General features: G+C 45.3%; 1 protein-coding gene across 3 annotated transcripts in view; it reads right to left on the reverse strand.

The window, feature by feature from the left end:
* The window catches only part of macrod2 (mono-ADP ribosylhydrolase 2), a 522252-nt gene that overhangs the window by 120181 nt on the left and 379585 nt on the right, over window positions 1-22486 (reverse strand). For all 3 annotated transcript variants that reach the window (XM_048269585.1, XM_048269587.1, XM_048269584.1), the window contains exons 7-8: window positions 17221-17251; window positions 6447-6520 (exon numbers count right to left, since the gene is read on the reverse strand). In XM_048269585.1, the coding sequence (XP_048125542.1) occupies window positions 6447-6520; window positions 17221-17251 (105 nt within the window). The remainder of the gene's footprint in view (window positions 1-6446; window positions 6521-17220; window positions 17252-22486) is intronic.

Here is a 22486-nt window from a genome sequence, read left to right on the forward strand (position 1 = left end):
TCTCTTTTCACAGGGAAGATGCTAATGATAACGGTCCTTTTCACCTTTTATAGTGAATCTTAAAAAGATCTCCATGCATTTTGCCTGCCCATTTTATATTCAAATAAACAGTACTGGCTGTTTGTTTATTATTTATTTGTAATACATATCTAGGCTATAATCTCTTGACATGAACACAGCAATGTCACCATTCACCATCACAGACAAGAAATCAAAGCTCTGTGTGAAGCCGGGCCGATGCCAACCTGAAGGAGCAGTGATGGACAAACAGGTCATGACTTTCCCCATGGCGGAGAATGGATCATGTGCTTGCCAGTGGAATGAGATATGCTCAGTGGCGGCCAGGGCCAAGCAAAGGCCTGCGTCAGCACTGCTGCTCTGATTGGAAGCAAACGGGCCGGGGCCGAGGGTTTGGCAGGGTCTCCAGTGGCTTTCTCTCCATCCCTCCCTCCCTCCCTCGCTCCCCACCTTCCTCCATCCCTCCTTCCTACGCTTGGCATCCTGCATCTCCTCCATCATGGTGACACGTGGTGAGAGAGAGATAGAGAGAGAGAGAGAGGAGCAAGCAGGCGAGAGTGAAAGCGGAGAGCGCGTCTGGAGTGAGATCTCATGCGTGTGTGTGTCGTGTTGTGTGTTTAGTCATGCCTGCAACCCCTGTCTCCACGCCTGTCCGCATGACTCTCGGCTAGCTTCAAAGGAGGCAGGGGCAAGCAGGGTGGTGGTGGTGGTGGTTGGGAATGGAGCATTTCAAAAGACCACCACACCCTTTGAATGATATGCCAGTCTTACAAACCATCAGTGGCATGGGGGCCTCCATGGGTCACTCCCAACGCTGATTGCGATCTAAGAGAGGGAGATGTGGAGGGACTGCTCCAGATCTTAACACTGACCCAGGCCCTACTGTATCACATGCTCCAATTACAGGCTTTCAAAATCACACACTGCAATAGCCAACTCCTCCTGCTATAACTGTAATTCAACACCATCCTTGCTGTTTATATAATGCTACTATTTTCTACTGCTTGCAAACTTTTACCAGATGCATCATAACAAAACTCAAAATGGTAGATAGACCATCCATCTTACTCATATAAATGACAATGAAATGTCTTCCTCCTGTCATATTCCAGTCCCCGCCTGGCAAAAACAGACATACCTCTCCACAATAATATTTACAGGGAGCAAGGGAAGCCGCCCATCAAAACAATTATTTGCATTTGCTGCTCAATCTTAGTGGAGATTGACTGCTATTCCCATGCTCTCTGGAGCGAGACCATTTGTTACCATGTGTCACACATAACAGATGGTGTAAGAGAAATACACATAAACAAATAGCAGCACAACGACACATAGTGAGAATCACAGTGTAGCAGTCCACATATATCATTGCCTGGGACAACTTTTGCAAGGTGCTTTTCCTTGAGACGGGGGTGGGGGGGTGGCTGAGAGTTAGCACCGAGCCAATCTGTTTAATGTCCTCAGCGTCTGGCAGTGACATGGGCTGCCGGGACCACGGCTCCAGAACGCTTTATTAAACAGTCGGCAGATTGCGAACAGATCTGCGGCGGCCAAATAAAGTGTCACAGTGCATTTCTCACGGACAGATTAAACCAGTGTAAGGCTAAATGAGTCTATATGAGATCTGAAAATGAGAAATAAAGGAGTGATCTAGCTCGGAGGAGCTGCAGAGTGGTTGCCATATATGCATGACTGGGGGAGAGAGAGACTGATTGTGATCGGGCCTTTCATGGTTCAGAGCCATTTAAATTTTGAGCACGGCACTGACAATCACTGGTCCTTTCAGGAAAATCGCCAGCCTTGTCTTAAAGTCCACCACTCTGGTGAGCATACAGTATTTTGGAGCCAGCGATATGGTTATAATACTATGCATCTCTTTTCACTTGTTACAGTACATTGTGTCTGCGATTGTCCATGCACATGATGATCTTATTCCCCTCTCTGATCCTCTCAGCCTTGGGGGAGCGTGTCAGCGCTGTGGACACTGCCAGATGAATGCCCGCGCCTCGGCTGACCACCAATGCTTCTGGGCTGCTTACTCTCCCCACACAATGGAAACGTAACCCCCCATCCTCTCCCCTTCGTGTCCCCTCCCTCCCCTCAGCGAATGCTTTTCAGAGCGCATTTCATGCCGGGCATTAGTGCCTTTTGTGTGGCCTGCAAGTTCACTGGCGGCGCGGCCGGGCTGGACGGAGAGATAAACTCGCGTCTAATCAATCTCACATTCTCCAGGGCCCCTCCGTTACATTCGGCCACGCGACCCACTTTGTTGCCTGCCGCCTCTCTTGCGTCGGCCCTGTCCATTCTGGTCTCCAGCGGTGCCAAGACATGGGTGCTGCTGAGTCTGCTGCTGCTTGCTCGAATGTTGCAGGGGGACAGAGAAAGATTCTATTAGGGTGCCAAGAGTAGCTGGCTTTGTGCAAGTTGGTATGTGTGTGTGTCTGCATCAGTGTATGATTGTATGTGATTGGGTGTGTATGCCAGTATGTGTGCGAGTATGTGTACAAGCTTGTGTGTGTGTGTGTGTGTGTGTGTGTGTGTGTGTGTGTGTGTGTGTGTGTGTGGTATTGCCAGGGGAGAGGGGAGGGGGGTTAGAGGGGGCTGGTGTCACTCAGGTCATCCTGGTGAGGGAGAGAAAGATGCCTGCTCTTGTACATGTGTCCGATCGGCTGCCAGCTCGCTGCATGGGCCAATTCATCACCGCAGCACTCCACTGTGGCGTAATAGAGCAGTCCCATGTCTCACGCACCACACTGTCTGCTCTCCAGCCAGATTATTTGTGTGTGTGTGTGTGTGTGTGTGTGTGTGTGTGTGTGTGTGTGTGTGTGTGTGTGTGTGCTGCAGATGAAGGTGGTGCTACTGCTGCTTGTTCTCCATCCCTCTCTAGGTGGTCTCCTGATGTGCACATCACAGACAGCGACAGAACACAGCAAGAACAAGAAGAACTGCAAGCAAGCACACTATCTTATTGGATTTCCCCGCACAGTATTTCCGTTTGTTTGTTTATATCTCAGGGTTTTTTTTTTTTCCTTCCAAGATTCGTCTTGCTGTCAACGTGTGGGGAATTTTCTTTCTGGAGCGGTTCAGCTGATCTCGTGCTGTTTCTGTGGCCCGGCTTCCGCGGACGTCCCCGTGTTTCGCTGCGGGGGAAGTCATGACCCCTGACCCCTTCCCTCGACACGCCGCTCACTTCAGCAGCCGCACGCTGACGGGGCCATGGTCAACCCCCCCATGCAAACAGGCACCGCTTCTGAAGGTTAACGGTCAGTCATCAATCACAATCACAGGTCGCCACGTACTGAACACGGGCAGTCCGGCTGAAAAGAGTGATCTATTACACATATAAACGTGGGCATTTTAAAGAGGCCGAAAGCTTACGCTTTCGTTTACAAGGCAACTCTAACGTGGCCTATTGATAAGCCATCTCACAAGGCTTACAGCGTGTGGCTTTACGTCTTGAAACACTTAAGGGGCGTAAATATTCACTTTACGATTTGATAGCATGCAGGGATCTATAAAGGGATAAAGTGCTGGAAAAAATGCCCTAGACAATAATATGCTGAGCTAATGAAGGCTGATTTGAGATTTGAGTTTGAGAGAGAGAGAGAGAGAGAGAGAGAGAGAGAGAGAGAAAGAAAGAAAGAGAGAGAATGGATTACAATGGTTTTAGTGTGTGCCGAGTTTCAGAAATGCATGTCTGCAACCCCCTGATGGCGTCCAAACCAGCAGCACTAGTCTGTGAGGGCCTTATCTGAACCCACAGGCAGGGTGGGAGGGAGGAATGACTCACAAGGCTTAGACACAGTCACCGGGCCAACAGTGAGGCTCCACCACAAGAATTTTTGGTCAATCATTTTCATTTTTATTTTTTAATGTTTTAATAAATTGAGAGAGGCAGAGGCAACCCTCAGCTATGTCCAGTACCGCGAGGGGGCCAACAGGGCATATTGGACTGGGTTTGACCTTTCCCTCTCTCAGCCAGACGGCGCTCCAGCTCTGGAGACTGATCTTTGAAGCGCTTCTGGGCTCGTCTACGGGGAGCGTTTTGCTCCCTCTTACTTTTTAAACACTATCGTGCTGTTGTGCGCGTTTGAACTTTAAATTTATCTCCGGGGTTGTGGAAATCTGCCAAATATTGAACTGTGGAGAGGCCTGGGTCGAATTCGCACAGAGCAGCATCATTCAAGCACCGTTTATTAATTTAGAGACCCATCAACATTTCCTTTGAGGTGCGTATCATTTTACAATTTGGATTGTTCTTTGTTGGCAAAGCAAATAAACCATAAAACATGTACAGTGTGAAATAGTTTCTGCATTTGCATTCTAATTGTTTTATTTCTTTGCTTTGTTGATGTAGCTGACAAAAAGGCCATCCCCGTATCTGAAGTGTTTCTGAAATGACATTTTTCATATATAAGGCATCTGTTAAACATGTCAGGACAGTTAGACATATGTATATATATATATATATATATATATATATATATATGGTCATGACTGCCCTGAAAAGTACCTAAAACATCCTGGGCTATCTACTGTACGAGTAGGAAGATCGTATTCACAACAGAATTCCTGCATAACCCCAGTCATAATTTATGATGGAAAACCATGAGAACAAATAAAGCATATTCTCCCCATTTGGCATAGACCATGAGTAATCTTGGCAATACATCTATGGCTTGGGTTTGTTTATTTGTTTTAGTTTTTTAGGAGAGAAGCTGTTTTTGTTTTTGTGTTTCAGAGGGCATTTTTTTCTCCAGCAATAGACGAAAGGATATATCAAACTTGTCTGCATGCAACAACAGAGCTTCTGTCAATAGAACAGCCCTCCAAGGCACGGTGTCTCTTTGATGGATGTTCCATGGGAGACCTCACTCTAAGCGCATCTCTCGCAATGGAAGAAATAATAACCCCCAAAATTACATCTCATTTTCCTTCTTACAGCAAACCTAGAGAGCACTGTTTTTCCCACCTTCGGTAGATCTATGGGCTAATTCGTATTGAGCCGTCTCTGAGACAGCACAGCTGGAGAAAAAAGAACCTCATTGCAGATGCTCGAAATGAAACCAGGCCCTCGGCTTCGCCGTTCTCCACGCACACAACAACAAACAATACAATAAAATGCCTATTGTCCGCAGATAATGAGAACGTGATTAAATCCATCCATACACCCAATCTCCCGCTCTGTTCTGTCTTGAAGGACAGGTAGTCCATTACCAGTGGTTATTCGTGCAGCTTTGTTTTCCGAGATCTAAATCCCCCGCTGGAGGAGGTGTTGTGGCACTGCCTCTCTCTCACTGATACATCCAGTAATTAATCCGCCCCCCGTACTTCGTTTGCAGGCTTCGGGCACTGCTGCGTTTTACTTTCACATAACGATCACAACAAATGAAACTGTCCTGTGCACCAGCACTGAAGGGCAGAAGAAATCAAATTCACTGTTATGCTTTTTCTTTGGGAGCCCACAGCTACAGGGCTCTTGCGCAACATGTTCCTAATATCATTGTCATATGCGGTGTAGCCACTTTATTTAATCGTACAACGCACAAGAAAAGAAAAAGCCAGCCACTTACAAATAAACATTGTTGAAAGGATTGCAAATGGAGTGTACCTGCATTATGCTAAACAGCACACCAGGAGATAGTGAATGGAGTTGGACGCTTCCGACATTCGATAAAAGCTTGGTAATCACCATACCCTGCCATTCATCTTCAAGGCAAGCTCATCTAGCCGGCATAAACACTCCGCTAGCTCCACTATTTTCCATGTGGCTAAGGTCCTTGTTGCCTTCTGTGAATTACAGAGATGGCAAGGAACCATTTAACTTACAGATTTAATTACAAAGCCGGGCTGTAAACATGGCTTGGCATTTTGCACGCCTGGTTGTTTAAAAAGGCATCATAATCACTTATTCCATTTAGAAATTAGCTGCATTTTATTTAATCCGACGGGTGTCTTTTCCCTACGGCTAGCGGGCTTGAAGTGCTCTCCAAACATAGACCAATTTCAGAATCAAGAGAGCATTTAAGAACTGATTTAAGTCAGATTGCAATCTAATTTGCCATGCTTGGTGGACACGGATAGATCCGATGAGCAATCAGCTGAAGCATGAATACATTTTGGCTTGAGGTTTTTGTCAGAGTGGCTGCCATTCCTGCCTCTGGATTCTCGTTTGACAGACAACAGGGTGACCAGAGTGTTGAGTTTTCCTTGGCAGAGACCACAGACTGGGTCACATGTATGGTGCTGAAAAGCGTGTGTGCGGCAGCAGAGACTCTGTGATGACCATGTGTTCTGAGTTAAGAGCCGAATGTTCCAGAAGGAATTCCCAGTGGGATGAAAATTCCATCTTTTACATCACGTTGATATGGCCCCGAGTTCTGCAGTGGTAGTTTGGGAGAACATAAGAGAAAAACAACCACACTGACCTCATCTCTGTTCCTCCTGATCCAGGATCTGACTGTTTTTAAGGCGATCTCCGCAGCAGGCTCATTGGGAAAACCTTCAAACAGAAATGGGGCACAGGTAAATGCAAACATCAAAACCAAATATTAAAACCATGTATCATCACAGCAAAACTCAATCACTCATCAACATTATTTGATGATCATTGTTTGATAGTCAGTTTTTGATCACACTCTGAGGAAAGAGAGAGTGCAAATATTAACATTTTGTTTCACTACATGGGACAAGATGTTATGATCCCTTGCATCTGTAGAGGGTCCTTCACACTAAACAAGTTGCTGTTGTGATGGGACCAGAGTCCAGATTTCTAAGGAGACACTTTCCCTCTTTTAGGCCACAGTCAGCGGCTGTTATTTGTTATACTGTGTACCTCGGCCTCATCGTGTGTTTGGGCCTTTCAATCATAAGACATCCTCTGCTAAGTACCTCGGCCTCATCGTGTGTTTGGGCCTTTTAATCATAAGACATCCTCTGCTAAGGCAGGCCAACTGCAGGCGTATCAGATCCGGCTGTGTGTACCGATACCCTTGGGGTCCAGCTGGGGTCACTCTCTTCAGAAGCCTAATGGTGGCTGTTGCTCCAAAACCCAGACAACCAACCTCCACTGGTTTGACCCTTGATCACCAACTTCATGATAACAGGCAGCACATTTCAGTCCAACTTCTGAACGTGCAACATCGTACAATATTTAGTGTTTTTAAATTTCATCCTCATGCCAAAGATTAGAAATTTAAACGCCCATTTAGTCAGCACAACATGATCTCTTACACTGTCCTCCGTCAACCCTGTAAATGCCAATGGGGAAGCACTGACATATTGAACAGGATGGGTAAGGAATGGCATTACTAACGGCCATATAAATCACTGCAGTTATGCCAGAATGAGAGCGGCATCTCCGCTTTAACTCAGTGCATCGATCATGAGAGAGAGAGAGAGAGAGAGAGAGAGAGAGAGAGAGAGAGAGAGAGAGAACACTGATTGGGAGGTGGATTAATATTTGATAAGAGCTGAGAGCTCTTGCCTGGATGCGGATTCCTAGATCATCTGCTGTCAAGCTGGGCCACTGAGAATGCTTGTGGTCTGGCCTGGTCATCAGGCGGAGAGAAGAGAGAAGAGAGAAGAGAGAAGAGCACAGAGCGCAGCCTCACTCGGCCTCAGCAACTTTCATCAAGGTCCCGTTGCTATCTTTCAACAGCAAACAATTTGAAGAATCTTGAGTAGAGGAGCCTCAAGTCATACTACAACATTCACTTTTTCTCTCACCACAACCCCACCACACACACACACACACACACACACACACACACACACTTCTCTGATTTTCTTCACCAAATCCACCCCCTCCTCCCCTTCACTTTCACCCTCACGTTAACCTTCTCCGCTGACACACACGCACACACGCGCACAAGCACACACACACACACACACACACACACACACACACACACACACACACACACACACACACACACACGCACACACACGCACAGCTAGAGATCAGCTCTACTGAGATCAAGGGCTGAGATCAAGTTTAATGTGTAGTGGGCTGAATATCTGTTTCAAAGGTAGCAAACACATAGCAGTGAATTCCCCTGCACCTTTCATTTCTGATATAAACATTTCCCAGCAAACAACTCCAACCTTTCAGCTGAGTTACCTTTTTGACATCAAAATAGATCACCTATGAAATTTGTGCAGCTCCAAAGAGAAATTATTTTTTTGGGAGAAGGGGAGTCTTATTGGGTCTGGCCTTGACAATCTTACCCTAAAAATGAGAGTGTTGGGCAAGTTACTGAAAATTAGTAATTAGTTACAGGTACTAGTTACTTCTTTCAAAAGAAATTGAATTACCTTACCAATTACTGTATATCAAAAGTAATTAGTTACTAGAGAAAGTAACTTTTGAGTTATTTTTAAGTCTGCTTTTAAAATGCCAATATGAACAGTACTGAACAGTCACACACACAATAGCCCATTTTTAGACCTATTTATTTTAGTTTCAATGGGCCTTCAAATTAATAGCCTTGTACATGGGTTCTCGAACGTTTCAAACCCCAACACATTCTACAATGCATGAAGGCCCTTCTGATGGTTTGATAGATATGTGTACACTGCCTACTAAAGCGATTATTGTCTGCTCATTTTTGTGCACACACACACACCTAAGGTTGTCCTCATCCAGCGACTGAAAACAAACAGTTGTATAACATTTTAAGCACCATCAGTTTGAGTAAAGCCTGCGCTGCACAAATGACTGACCTACCTAAATAAGTTCCAATGAGCATCCAGGGGTTTGGGGATATTGTCGCACACTATGCAGAAAGTTGGCTCAACCTGTTGTTACTCTTCAGCTAGATAAGGTGTTCCAGAGAGAAGTTGTATGTTCCGTTTCAGACAAATGAATCCATAACACCATGGACATCAATTCCGATGTAAACATACCAGTGCAAATAACTCAAGTCGTTCTTTATTTGGTAAGAAATCCGCATTTTCCTCTCGAGTTAAACGCTTGCCTGTGCCAAGGCCATTTATGTAGGCCTATTGGTGTTGTGTTGTGGCCATGTTGTGAAAATGATATAAGAAGGCTTTTGTGCAATAGGCAAAAAAGAGCATAGATACACAACAATGCACTTTTACGTCTTGGAGCTTATAATGTACGAGATGGAAACGAAAGGGAAAAGGCGTTTAAGATGTCCATTTAAATTATAGACCCCTTCAAGAGAGTTCCATTATCACCATCATAGTTGGCCCCACAAGGCTTCTGTTTTAAAATTCCATATGTTATCTTAATGCAGAGGAAGTAGCCTAGATTGGGAACCAAATAGAACGTTCAAGCATTGTTTTTGTTTTTATTGTTGAAAGGGTCTATAGCCTAATGCACTGGTGTGTTTTAAATCTGAAATAAGGAGGAATGTGAGGAGGCTGCTATCACAGTTTTTCTCAGTTGCTTTGGTGCTTTTCTCATATAAGAAGGAAAATTCTCATAACTATTAGTTCAACCTCCACAACATTTAGTCATTTGTGCACATCATAGTAGCAATTTCTCCTTCCTCTGAACAAATTGCAAATGCTTTTGAAAATGTATCAGTTGCTTTGTCATGTGAGTCAAAATGAACTATACTTATGGATGCTGAATAGTCGTTCCCAATAAAACTAATAGTCTTCATATCATTACATACAAAATTGGTGAACTAGCTATCAAATTCTGTCACAATGCTGTAGAATTGCAAAGAGCATACAGTATACAGTAAAACTGTGAAACGTACATATATATATATATAAGTGTCTTGTACTCACTTACTCCCCTAACTACAGCAATTTGTAACTTTATTGTAGTTTTCAAATGGCTGTACAAGTACTGTATATTTCTGTCTATTCCTCATTTTCAGGTAGTGTCACCAAGTTCTGCCCTTTTTTTTGCATGGGAAAACATTGCGAGCATAAACTGTCGTAATGAAAACATGACAAAGCCATTTGACTATCTTGTTCATAAATGATGGTATCAAGACTTCATTTTGATGACACTGGCAGTTTCATTGACATAAATACTTGCTTTTGAGGAATGGATTATCCATTTTGAGCAAGTTACATGCTTTTGTAGGTTATCCACTAGGTTTTGCAGTTTGCACTAATTGTTTTGAGAAATGCAATAACTGCTGTGCAAATGTTACTGTAATAGTGATGTGAGAAAAGCACCAAAGCGACTGAGAAAAACTGTAACTGTAAAGAATGCATCTGCAAACATGAAACGCAATCGTGGGAAACACAGCTAAGGTCGGGAGACGTTAGATCAGAATCAGCAAGTGTGCATCTGTTATCTTGTCTGCAGTCGTTCATTCAAGATCAACAGAGTAACGCAAGTAATGACTTATTTAAATTTCAGTAATTGTAATTGTGTTAGATAGATAGATAGATAGATACATAGATAGATTAGATACTTTATTCATCTCAAGGGAAATTTTAGAAGTTTTAGTTTACCCCTTGCTTTTTGCATCCTTGCAGAGAAACAGCAGAGGGCTTACTATGGGGTGTACTCTCTGTGCTAATAACTGCTCCTCATCCCTTATTACATAATCAAATCCTAGTTTGATTATACTGTAGGCCTACAGTAGTGTGTTGTGCATGGAAGGGATAATGGCTCCCACAATGTCCTGATATACTGCTCAAAGCTGAGGCCAAGAATAATGACCAGACTGCATCCATTTGTTTAGTGTCCACATATACAGAAACAAATATATAGACACTTATTAAAACACCCTCCAGCCAATGAGAGAAGAGAATGTTTCATCACAGGGCTATAAAGCTGCTTACTGAGATGCAGTGCTGTGCACAAAGGCTGCAGGCAGGCAAGCAGGCAGAGAGTGAGTGAGCAAACTAGGTGGAGGTCAACCATGAGAGTGCATAACCAGATTAATACCCCCTCAAGGCACAGCGGGGTGGGTTGGGGGGGTTGTATGGGTGGGGGGGTTTATCAATTCACACGTGGCCTCTGAGCTGCTCCTCTGACGATTGTAAACGGTACTGGGTGCATACAGGTCTCTAACCGGGAGAAAAATAGAGCTGTCGGACTGGAGAGGAAGACGGAGGATGGCGGTGCGGCGCGTTCTATTGTTCTTTCTGGGTTGGTTGCTACAAATGCTGTATTGATTTGTCCTTCATGAACATTAATCACACACAGGCCATGGAAAAAACACAACGGAATCGGGGCAGAGGAAAACACATTGGAAAGAATAACAGTGCATGGTAGTGGGTGATATAAGTTGAGAGAGAGAGAGAGAGAGAGAGAGAGAGAGAACAACAAGACAAACTGAAAGGGAGAGAAAGACACAGAGAGAGAGAGAGAGAGACATAGAGAGAGAGAGACATAGAGAGAGAGAGAGACACAGAGAGGTCAAAGAGGCCGTGTGATGTGTGCCAGTGCTGGGTGGGGAGACAGAAGGTCATGATCAGCAGTCAGAGCCCATTCAGACTGGCCTCTCATCACACGTCCCTCGCCTCTGCCCGCCTCTGTCCACCCCCGCCCGACTCCACCCTCCCTGTCTCCGCGCTCCCAGACACGGAGACGGTAATACGCCCCGCATCCATCTGCTGTGCACTTTCACCTCTGTCCCTCTTGGCTCACACTGCGGGTTTCTACACCAAACTAATCTGCATGTTTGCCCACGTTTGGGCACGTTTGACATAAAACACTAGACGTAAGTGTGTTCATGGTCATCGGTCAGAGCTGAATCATGCATACTAAGTGAACTAATCAGGCTCAAATAAAAAAAAAAATGTTCTAAGTAAGAAAATTCTGTGGACCCCAGAGCGGCAGCACATAAACTGTAAGATGTTTCCCAGTCCATCGGTGTAAGGAACCGTGGGCGTCCCAACCCAAGTGGGAGAAAGTAAAGTTAGAGCTCCCTCATCTCTCTCCATTCCTCTCACTGCCTGTCGCCTGCTCTATTTGTGGTGGGGAGAGTTTGGTGGAACTCAATCTGTCAGGCCAGGGACGGAGGCCTGGTGACAGTCAGGAAGTGCGGCATCGGTGGCGACGGCCTCTGGAGCCTCAGCTCACGGTTGCCCGGCTGCGGTGCGGGAGCGGGGCGGGTGCGGTGCGGGCCTACGCTGGAAATAGTGCCGTGGCCTGAGTAGATTTGTCTTAGTGAGGCAGCGTGATGGGGAGCTAGCCAGCAGCACAGAGCAACGGAGGACCTAGACAGCGTTCTCTCAGTTACTGCTGCTAAAACACACACACACACACACACATACACAAAAACGCACACACATTCTCTCTCTCACAGACACAAACACACACACACCTCATGTCAAGATCCACCAGAGGACAGGACAGAGAGAGCGGGGAGTGAGAAAGACAGAATGAAAATGAGAAGAGGACAGAGAGGTGAGGAGAGAAAGAGAAAAAGAGAGGAGGAATCAGAGAGAAAATTTAAATTAGTGATGGATAACAGGTAGGAGAAGTGAGGAGTGAGACAGAGAATGCAAATAAGGACAGAAGCTCTGGAGAAGAGAGGGGGTGAGGGCGAGAGAGAAAAACAAAGGCTCGAAGACAGACACAGAGAGAGAGAGAGAGAGAGAGAGAGAGAGAGAGAAAATGGGAGGAGAGAAAACTTTCCCGACTATTCCCCAGGTGGCGCGCGTGAAGGAGAGAGGGGTGTCACACCCAGGCTTCTCCTGCGCTCTGCTCTGCCGGTGGAGCTGTTAAATAATTGCTCAGGCTGCCGCTGAGTGACGGGCCACTGGAGCCTGCGTGTGATCGCTGGGACTGTAGCCGGGAAATGAACCCAGACAGCACACGGCCCACCTAAAAGCAAACTTTATTTACCGCCAGAAACTTTCCCCACCAAGCAGCCGCAGGTCAAGACATAGTACTGAGGCACAGAGAGGAGAGAGAGAGAGAGAGAGAGAGGAAAGGGAGATAGAGAGAAAGGAAGAAAGAAAGAAAGAAAGAAAGAAAGAAAGAAAGAAAAGGAAGTGGGGAAGAAAGAGAGAAATAAAAAAGAAAGAAAGAAAGAAAGACATAAAGCAAGAGATAGATGGAAAGCAACAAGAAGAGAGCAGAGAGCCAAAGACATGAGGCCATTTCTCTGTATACGAGCACATGACAAAGAAACATCAGACAGTGGAGGAGTTGGGAAATAAACAGACAAACAGAGAAGGGAGAAAGAGGAGAAGAAGAACATGACCTATATAGCCAGACCAAATTCCCCAGCAAGATGGAAAGAGGGACAGGCACACACACACAAAATGGCCCCCAAGTCTCCCCGACTCCTCAGAGTGTGACCTTGGATCACAGCCAGAGCTCGCTGTGACACATTTTGTCCTGCAAGTTAAAATTACCACGAGACGTTTCATCTCTTTCAAAATGCCCTGAACCACAACTGACCCCCACAACCAACTGTTATGAGGCCTGTGACGGCCAGGACGTTTTTCTTTTTTCCCCCTCTCCTCCATCCCATGTTTTCTTCAATTACCCCGGCTATGCCTGGCCATATAACTTCCTTTACGCGAGGGTGAAGGTCTACACATCGCTGCAGGCTACTGATATGGTACAATTTTACTGGGAGTGCCTCCACTCCCTGTGATCACTCTCCTTTAAGTCCCCCCGAAAGTAAATCCAGGGATTTAAGGCCCTTGGTGCAGTCCAGCGATGGAAGTGATGACAGACAAGCAGGCCAGGCAGGCCAGCAGCCATCACTGGTGAAAGATAAGGTGTCGCGAAAGCCCTGTCCAGCCTAATCCTGCGGCGAGATGGAGGGGTGTCGGAGCGCGGCAAGGCGTTGCGCTCCGGCGAGTGAAAACACTTAGCCGAGCTGACCTCTCTGATCCCCTCACGTGTGCGCCGCCACTGTCGGCTAACGCCACGGCCACACCCTCGCCGCCGGGCCCGGTGCGGATTACACCGCATATCCCACCCCACGGCATCCAGGTCCCTCGCTAAAACCCTTCGTGTCAACAATTCACAAATCCACGCCGCAGGGGGACAGGCGTACACCACAGCACGAGATGTGACGCAATGCACGCCGTGTGAGAGGAAAGGGGGCCAAGTGACAGTCTCAATAATGGCCACAGCTACTGGTAGAGCCCGGTGGATCATCCTCTGCGAGACGGCTATCAGCAACGATGCAAATAAACACAGCAGGCTGAGAAGAGGTGCTTAGCCTGTTTACGGCAGAGTCTAATTGGCCTTTCAGGATTATTTGATACAATACTGGAGGATGATCCCACCACACCTGTCCTCCACCGTCCGCCAAGCGCGCAAGTGATTGGCTTTCTAATGAGATTTAGTGCTTCCAGTCCTTATCCAGTGCAGTACTGCTCTCCAGCTTGTAAAAGCTTGGCTTTTCACAGGGACATCATGTAACACAACAATGAGGTTCAACGAAAATCTAAACCCCATAATGACAACAAAGAAATGGGGATTTTAAAAAGGATCAAAAGACAAATGTATAAATTCAGAGGTATCCCTTTTTTATTCCTCACAGAGATTAAATTGGTTATGGCCTTGGTAACACAAAAGACAAAAGATTAATTTATAATCCAGTGCTACCTGGACTCCTGGTGGAGGTGAGACTGTGGAGTTGGCCCGCGGAACAAGCACTGTGCTATTTCCAGCTCTTCCTGCTGCTATCATGTGATGGGAAAGCAGCCCTTTCACCTGAGCTTCTTCACACTTCACCTCTCCCGTCTGCATGGATATGTGTGTGTGTGTGTGTGTGTGTGTGTGTGTGTGTGTGTGTGTGTGTGTGTGTGTGCGCGCGCACCTCATGCCAAACTTGACTAGGAGGCATATGGACCATTAGTATCACCTGGACAGAGAGCGCTCACGGAGAGCCGAACGCTTAGCGTTTACACTTTACACTGATGTGACATGAGGGCAACACGCCCAAGCTGGCAGCACGACACGAGCGAGACTGACAGACAGAAAAATCTCACGCCGTTGGCATAACATCAGCTGTTGTCATACTGTATGTGTGTACTCTCCGATGGAAAGATGAGCCAATGGGGAATCAATCACTTTGTGTTCTGATGTAGCACTTGTGTGACATTTTTTTTGATTCCTTCTTCTTCTCCTGTTCTCTCTAGACAGGCATGAGAAAGAGGCCTTTGAGGCCTGAGTCAGTGTGTATTGTCATTGGCGTCTCAAGGTGCTTCTGATGCAACGTCAGAGAAGCTCAACCCCCCCCATCCCTTTCCCAAAAATCAAGATGGATGGCTTTGAGCTAAATGAGTCATTTCTCTCGTCCTCTTTTTCGTTTTGAAGATCCTGTTGAATGACTTCCTGTCTCTCTGCTCTGTGCTGTAACGTTACCTAAGTGTTTGCAACGGAGAGGAGTGACGAACAGCGCACGCCAGAAAGACAGACAAAAAAAAACGACCCCCATCAGTCTTGTCCGCCCGGCTCCAGGCTCTCCTCGGCTTGGCTATCAGCGCCGATCTTGTAAGACACTGAAAGGTGTCTCCCCCTGTGGAAGGAATAATCCGTTTGAACCAGGGTCGCAGGCACCACTGATTGATGGGCCTGCACCGGCGGCACTAAATAACCTCCATCATACCCTCCGACCCCGGTGCCCCACGCTAGGCGCCAGTTTGTTTATGGGTGGTGCCTCCGACATGCTAACCTGCGCAGAAATTCTGCTCGGACTAATGAGCCGGACTGAGGAATTGGACTGTCAGGCGAGAGTGAGAACTCATTTTTCTCCCCTGCCCATCTTTATATCCCTCCTCCCCCTCACACCTCCACTTCCACCCACAACCCCACCCACCTCCATCACTGCACCACCTCACACAATCCACTTCAGCAACCTCCGTGCTCCACAATCATCTGTCAGCAGAGACAGAGTCAGTCATAATAAAGGTGGGAGAGGTGCAGGAGGCGCGAGAGGGAGTGAAGATGTCAATTATCGCTTTGTGGCCTGACAAAGCTGTAGTTTCCACGTCAGGGGAGAGGAAGTCCAGATGATGGCCTTGGATCAGAGCACTTGGCCTACAGTGTCAGTGGCGGATCGGAGCTGGTGATCTCCCATGGTAATCTGGAAGTGGGTCAACCGACACCGCGAACAGAGGAAACAGAAGGAGGGAGGAGAGAGAGAGAGAGAGAGAGAGAGAGAGAGAGAGAGAGAATGTGGGGGAGAATATGTGCATGTGGGCTTTGTCCTGCTTGTGAACATGTAATCCCAGAAACCTCACCCTCACCCCTGTCAAGCAACAGAGGGAAATGAATGTCATGTTTCAAACAGAGAAAGGAGGGCTGCATACGCACGTGAAGGAGAGGGAAAGAAAGAAAGGGGGGGGAATGAATGAACCGGCCTACAAGGGCAATCGTGTAGCAGAGCCACACCTCTGGCTTGTTAACGCTTTGATAATAATATACTGTATGAGAAGGCTTCTCCTCGCTTCTGCACTCTAGTAGGTCCAAACTCCACCGGCCGTGATCTCCACCATTAATCAGCCCCTGCCATAGAGAACGGGCAGCGGTTTGTATCCGAGATGAGCTGTTTACTTATTAAACAGGCCATTAAACTCTTTGATAAGGCATGTCAACAGTCTCGTTTTGGCTCTGACTCGGAGGTGCGGGCTTCAGGGGCCACATGGTGTGACAAGCTCCCACTAGCACAGGGGGGCAAAGCTGCATTTGCCCTATTTGTCACCAGCATACTGGGCACTGACACCAGCATACTGTGCCCACCACCTGCCCTTCACCAGACAAGACACAGTGTAAAAGCACTCCGCCATAGATGAACTTCAAATTAAGGGCCTGTCCACATTAGGCTGGTAAATATAAAATGATCTCCGTTCATATTGTTGGTTTCATATCTTTTTTCAAAAAGTTATGCATCTACACTGAAACCCCAGAGAAGTGTTTGTTGTTGGTGGTGGTGTCTGGGACTCTGATCAGTATCATTATTATCTGAAACTCTATTTATACACCACAGAGAGTTTACAGAAAGTATAATTTTCGGTGTCAGAAAATGGAAGGACTAAACGGAGAAATAATTATGCGTGTTTATATTTACCCGGCCTAGTGTGGACAGGGCCTAATAGAGGTTTAATTGGAGGTGAAAGAATGTCCAGGACTACCAGGGTACCATGCAGGCATTCTACTTATTGTTGCCATAGAGAAGTGGCTGTTGTGTGTGGTGACTGAATTAATGAGGGCAGCTAGTCAAACAAATACATACATAGACGCATACAGTGCACACACACACACAGAATGAGAAACAAAAATGCACTTACCATAAATTCCCGTGGATATGCATGGGAAGGCCTGTAGGAGAGAGAGAGAGAGAGAGAGAGAGAGAGAGAGAAGAGGAAAAGGCGATGAGTGAATGTTCAGAGATGACATGCAGATTCCCACTCCTCATATTTCAGACACAGGCAGCTAGATCAGTCATTCCTTCTCTCCACCTAAGACTGGAGAGAATTCCTCTCTGGTCTGATATGCACCCCACAGGACTTCCTGAGCTCACAGACCTCATCCGCTCTCATCTTTCCGCTTCATTTTTAATCCGGGCCCCTTGGCTAACAGAGATAAATTTAACCAAATCAAACACAATCAAATCCTCCACACAGCTTCCATCATTTTTCACTGCCAGGCATCTAATATGATATTATTACATGCTTTTCAGCAAAGCCTGGTATGTAACACTGCACCAGCTCCATCCTGACACTGGAAAGCTAAACCATAACAGGTGGAGTTGACTTTTCCCTGGGATCTCATTAAATCCTCTGCAGATCCTTGCTGAAATACTGATGACAGCCACGCATCCACCTTTGGATTCACCTTTGGCAACTCACAGGTAATGGACACACACAGACATAATATACACGTGTGTGTGTGTGAGTGTGTGTGTGTGTGTGTGTAATAAGACTGTGTCAATATTTAACACAGTGCAATAGGTGCAATACACAGTGATGTATATAAATTAAGTTTAAGAAAGATCAAGAGGATTGTTGTTATAGTGGCCCTGCTATCTAGGTTTCAGGAGTACAATAGCAAGTAAGTGACCAACAAATCTGTCATCACTGTAGAAATGTAAGTCTAAAGATAAAGCTATTGTTTTACTGTACCATATCCTGACTTCAAATGAGTGCTTGGGTACCCTTGGGATCTGGGTATGAAATGTATAGATATATAGGATTCTTGGAGAAAACAAGCTTCATCTTAGTATAAAAGAAATATAACTTAGATAGAATAGACATGGAGTGCAATGCACTGCGGAGTTCAATCAAGAAACACCTTTAATACTTAACCATATAAAAAAAAAAAAAAACACACACACACAAATTCCCAACAGAGACTAATCTTCTTGATCACAAGGCTCGTATTCACACCTTGCATTCCTATTGTGCACAACAACGCCATAAAGAAAAGCTATGTTCGATTTAATTTCTAATTACTTGGCACAAGGTATATTTCAAAGCGGAGCATGCATCAGCTCTCTACTAGCAGCGAGCTAATTAAGCTGATGGTTGATTAACTGGCCGTCGTATTTTATTTCAGCTCAGCGCTGGGCAGCGGGGAGAGAGGGCTGGTCGGCCTGCGGGAGCTGTACGCCACGGAGAGCGAGTGTCCAGCTCTAGCTCAGCACATCATAACTCCCCACTCATGAATATCATAACGATTGCAGATCGGCAGATCAATCCTAGGGCCCCCGGTTTGGACCAGGCGATCTGTTCCCACTGAGTCCTCGCCCCTCAGAGATGCTTCTGGAATGTCAGGGAGACAGAGACGGCGTCGGAGGCGGAGGGGGCGTGGCTTTCTTAATCTACATTTTAAATGTGTCAGGAGGACCATGCCTGGATTGAAGGGGGAACATTTCTCCCCCAATTATCCTCAATTCCATTAATAGATTGACAATAGAGGCCAGTGCTAGGAAGGATGATGGCAGTGGGGTATTTGGGGCAGCTATAAATGTGTTGAAGTGGCAGGACAAATCAGTGGAAAGTTTTAGTGACATCCAACTATTCTCTCACACTCATAATGTAAACTTATAATGCTTTGTAGGATATTGGAAATGTACGGTAACAGTAAATTATTTCCTGATTATACATTATTACATCATCATTACTGTACATCAAAAACTCTCTTATGCTGATATATTGTAAAACCACAATAACATAATGAAACGAAAGCCATGGAGCAGCTCGCCATCCATTTTGGTGATTAAATGCATCTCCCAACGGGTAAGAACCATGTTTTTCTTAATTTTCCCTCTGGCCCTTCATGGAACTCTTGTACATGTCACCATGAGTTTAGCAAATAAACATATTAGGAGTTTACACATCTCTCCAGATGAAAAGCTTTTATATGAGTGTGAAGCTATTCAGATAAGAAAGAAGCCATTTAATGATACAAACTGCTTTACATTTCATTTGCAAATGGAAGTGTCTGCTTAAAGTGGACAGTTACACAATCTCAGAATACAAAACAGTGTTAAATTATACAAAATAAAGAGTTAGTTATGTATAGCTATATGTTATGGCTACTCGTATACTCATATGTATGCTTTCTATATTGCAACCAAAGCTAAAAATCTAAACCCCAACCATAACTCAAGGGTCTAAGCGAAGAAAGAAAAAAATGGAATTTTTAAAAAAAAAATGATCAAATTTAGCATCCTCTAATAGTCCTGGTTTTGCTGCAGATGTAGGGCGAGCAGTTTGAAACTAAAACCATACATCCTGACTAGTTTGCAGCACAAACCTATTTTGCATTTGCCTTTTTAAAGTATATTAATAAACAGTAAAGAGGAAGAATTTATTCAGAGCTCACATTCATCACCTGAAGCAGCTGAGTGTGTGTTTTAAGCTAGCATTCATCACAAGGTGCACCTATGGCTGGACTGCAATGGAAGAGCAAGACAAATAGAAAATCCCACTTCCAATTTCTGCATTCCGCTTTCATACCCACTTAGAGCGTGATAAGAGGGGGGGGGGGGCATGGGAAGTATCACCAAGCTCCTCACACTGAAGGAGTAGTAGGCATAGCAGGTTTCCTTTGTTCTATTTGACCAAGACAAGCACTGTTTGGTGACACCTGGAAACATGTTAACAAGCATCTGTCAGAGAAATGTTTTGAAACATTTCAAAAAGGGGTGCTTGATGGTGCCGAAAATAAAAGGCTGCCTGTAATTGCACTAATGTTCTGTTGACACGGTTTTTACAGGAAAACAAGCACAAAGGGAAGGCAGAGATGCAATTTCAGGTTGCAGCTGCACAAATCAAAGGCTGTTACAGGTTTGTTTTCCAGGAGGAGATCTGATGAAGCTTTCACAGGGGGGGTGGGAGTGCCGTGTGAAAAAAACGACTACAAACTAAAACTGAGTTAAAAAGATTCAACTATTCCATCTATTCCAAGCTCCATCAACAGCCTTCTGCCTGGTAGCACTGTCTCATTCTCCTCTTTCTGTCCTTTCTGATTCTCAGGGTGCTTTGCAAGGTTCCACTTTTCTTTCATTATGACGGAGATCCAGCAGTCAAGATCAATATTTCAGCCCTATCTTTTACTGGAGCCGTGACCTTTCCAGACAAGCGTCTGTGCTCTGAAACACACCAAAGCTGATGAAGCACGCAGGAGACATGGAGAGAGGAGCAGGAGGAGGAGGAGAGGAGAGGAGAAGAGGAGGGGAGAAGGAAGGAGAGAGGAAGAGAGGAGAGGATGGAGAGGAGAAAGGGAAGAGGAAAGAGGGGAGAGAACAAAGAGAGGAGAGGAGAGATGTTTTTACTTCCTTGGGTCCCCTCTCCTTTTTGTTCTCTCCTCCTCTCCCCTCTTTCCTCTTCCCACTCTCCTCTCCATCTACTCTTCTCATTCTCTCTCCTTTCTTCTCCCCTCCTCTCCTCTCCACATTACATCTGCACCCTCTTCCCACCCCGTACAGCACTGGCTTTGAGGGCAGACATTGTGTTAAGAAGATAACACACACCATGAAGGGAGTTCACACAGATGCACATTCCCACTGAAAGGCAACAGGCAACAGTCATTATTTCATAACTGGGATTACTGAGCAGGCTTGTCTGTCAAGACAAACTGTTGTGAACTTGTGCGTGTGTGTGTATGACCGCATGATATTACGGCAAACACAAATCCGTTGATCCACCCACCTGTGCCCTACCCATCTTCGGACAATCTTTTGATCCATCTGCAGTGGGAGGACAACACTGAGCTCTTTATTTTCCCGGAATTAATTTGAGTGACAGCAGCAGTGTTGCTGATTTCAGGAACCAGGCTGTGCAGGCAGTAAAACACATCACATTGCCACTCCTGTCTCTCAACCAAATCTCACACATACTCTAAAGAAAGGCTAATCCAGCGACCAAAAAAAACAAACAAAAAAAATAGCTCTGTATGTTTCGACGGTTGGATTGCTTTATGGAGAAAAACTAAAATGCTGCGAAATGGATATATCCAAGACCATTCTAAGGACATTGCTTCGTCTTGTCTGTGGGTTTAAATAGTAACCCTTCCCCCTTTACAGCCTCTTCAGACTTCTCATTTGAGAACATTAATAAAAATCAAATTAGGTGTCACCTCAATGTAAGGAATCTTTTCTCCCTCTCCATAGAATATTCTAGCACACAGCAAAAAAACGAACTGACACGCTAATCACATATCTGGGCGTATATTGAGCTAAGTCATTTGACAGCCTCCTCGGTAATGTGATGCTTGAGGGCTTGGGATCCATCAAAATGAGGCAAAATGAAGGAACTTTGAATTGCATTCGGTACAAAAGGAACAACCTTAGCATGTTACTTGTCACACTTTTGACACTATGTCAGCTAAAAAAATATATATATATATTGCTTAGGGATATGAACTCTTCAGTAGGTAATCACTTGTACATGTGCTGCGATGTTTTCTTGTGAGATGACTACCTATGCTGGGGTGAATATCACTAATTGGCTCTGGTCAGAGTGCTGGCAGGTCATAAGGCTACAGTGAATGATCGAATGGATCAGGCTAACCTCTGGGCAAAAAATAAATAAAAAATCTGGTAAATGCCTTACATTAAAAAGGCGTCATTGTAGTTCATGAGGCCATCCTTAAAAATATTTTCGTTTGCCGTAACCCGACCGACCCTGTCAATTTAGAACCGACCCAAATATTTATTTTTTTCCCCTTTTAGTCCGACCGACTTGCCGGTTGTAAACTTGCGTTAATACCGACCGATTGTTTTTTTTACTCTAAACAACCAATACAAATGCAATAAAATAATATTTCTTTTAGTAGGCCCAAGTATTGTGAATATAAATTGCCTACATGCAAACGTGGCTCACTTAAATAAAACCCTGTGGCGTCATCTCTACACCATTGGTTTTACGATGTCACACTATGGCCTACGCCGTTTCATTCACACAAACTGATAATGCTTTTACTTGGCATGAAGTTCTGGAAAAACTGTGGCCAGATCTTTTCTCATCCCTTCTCCCCCCCTAGTCTAACGGTGACCGTGTCGGAGTATAGAAATTGGTTGTGGTCTATTTAGCATTTCTCAAAATATGG

Source organism: Alosa alosa, chromosome 18, assembly GCF_017589495.1.
Source record: "Alosa alosa isolate M-15738 ecotype Scorff River chromosome 18, AALO_Geno_1.1, whole genome shotgun sequence".
In the NCBI taxonomy this organism is placed as follows: Eukaryota; Metazoa; Chordata; class Actinopteri; order Clupeiformes; family Clupeidae; genus Alosa; species Alosa alosa.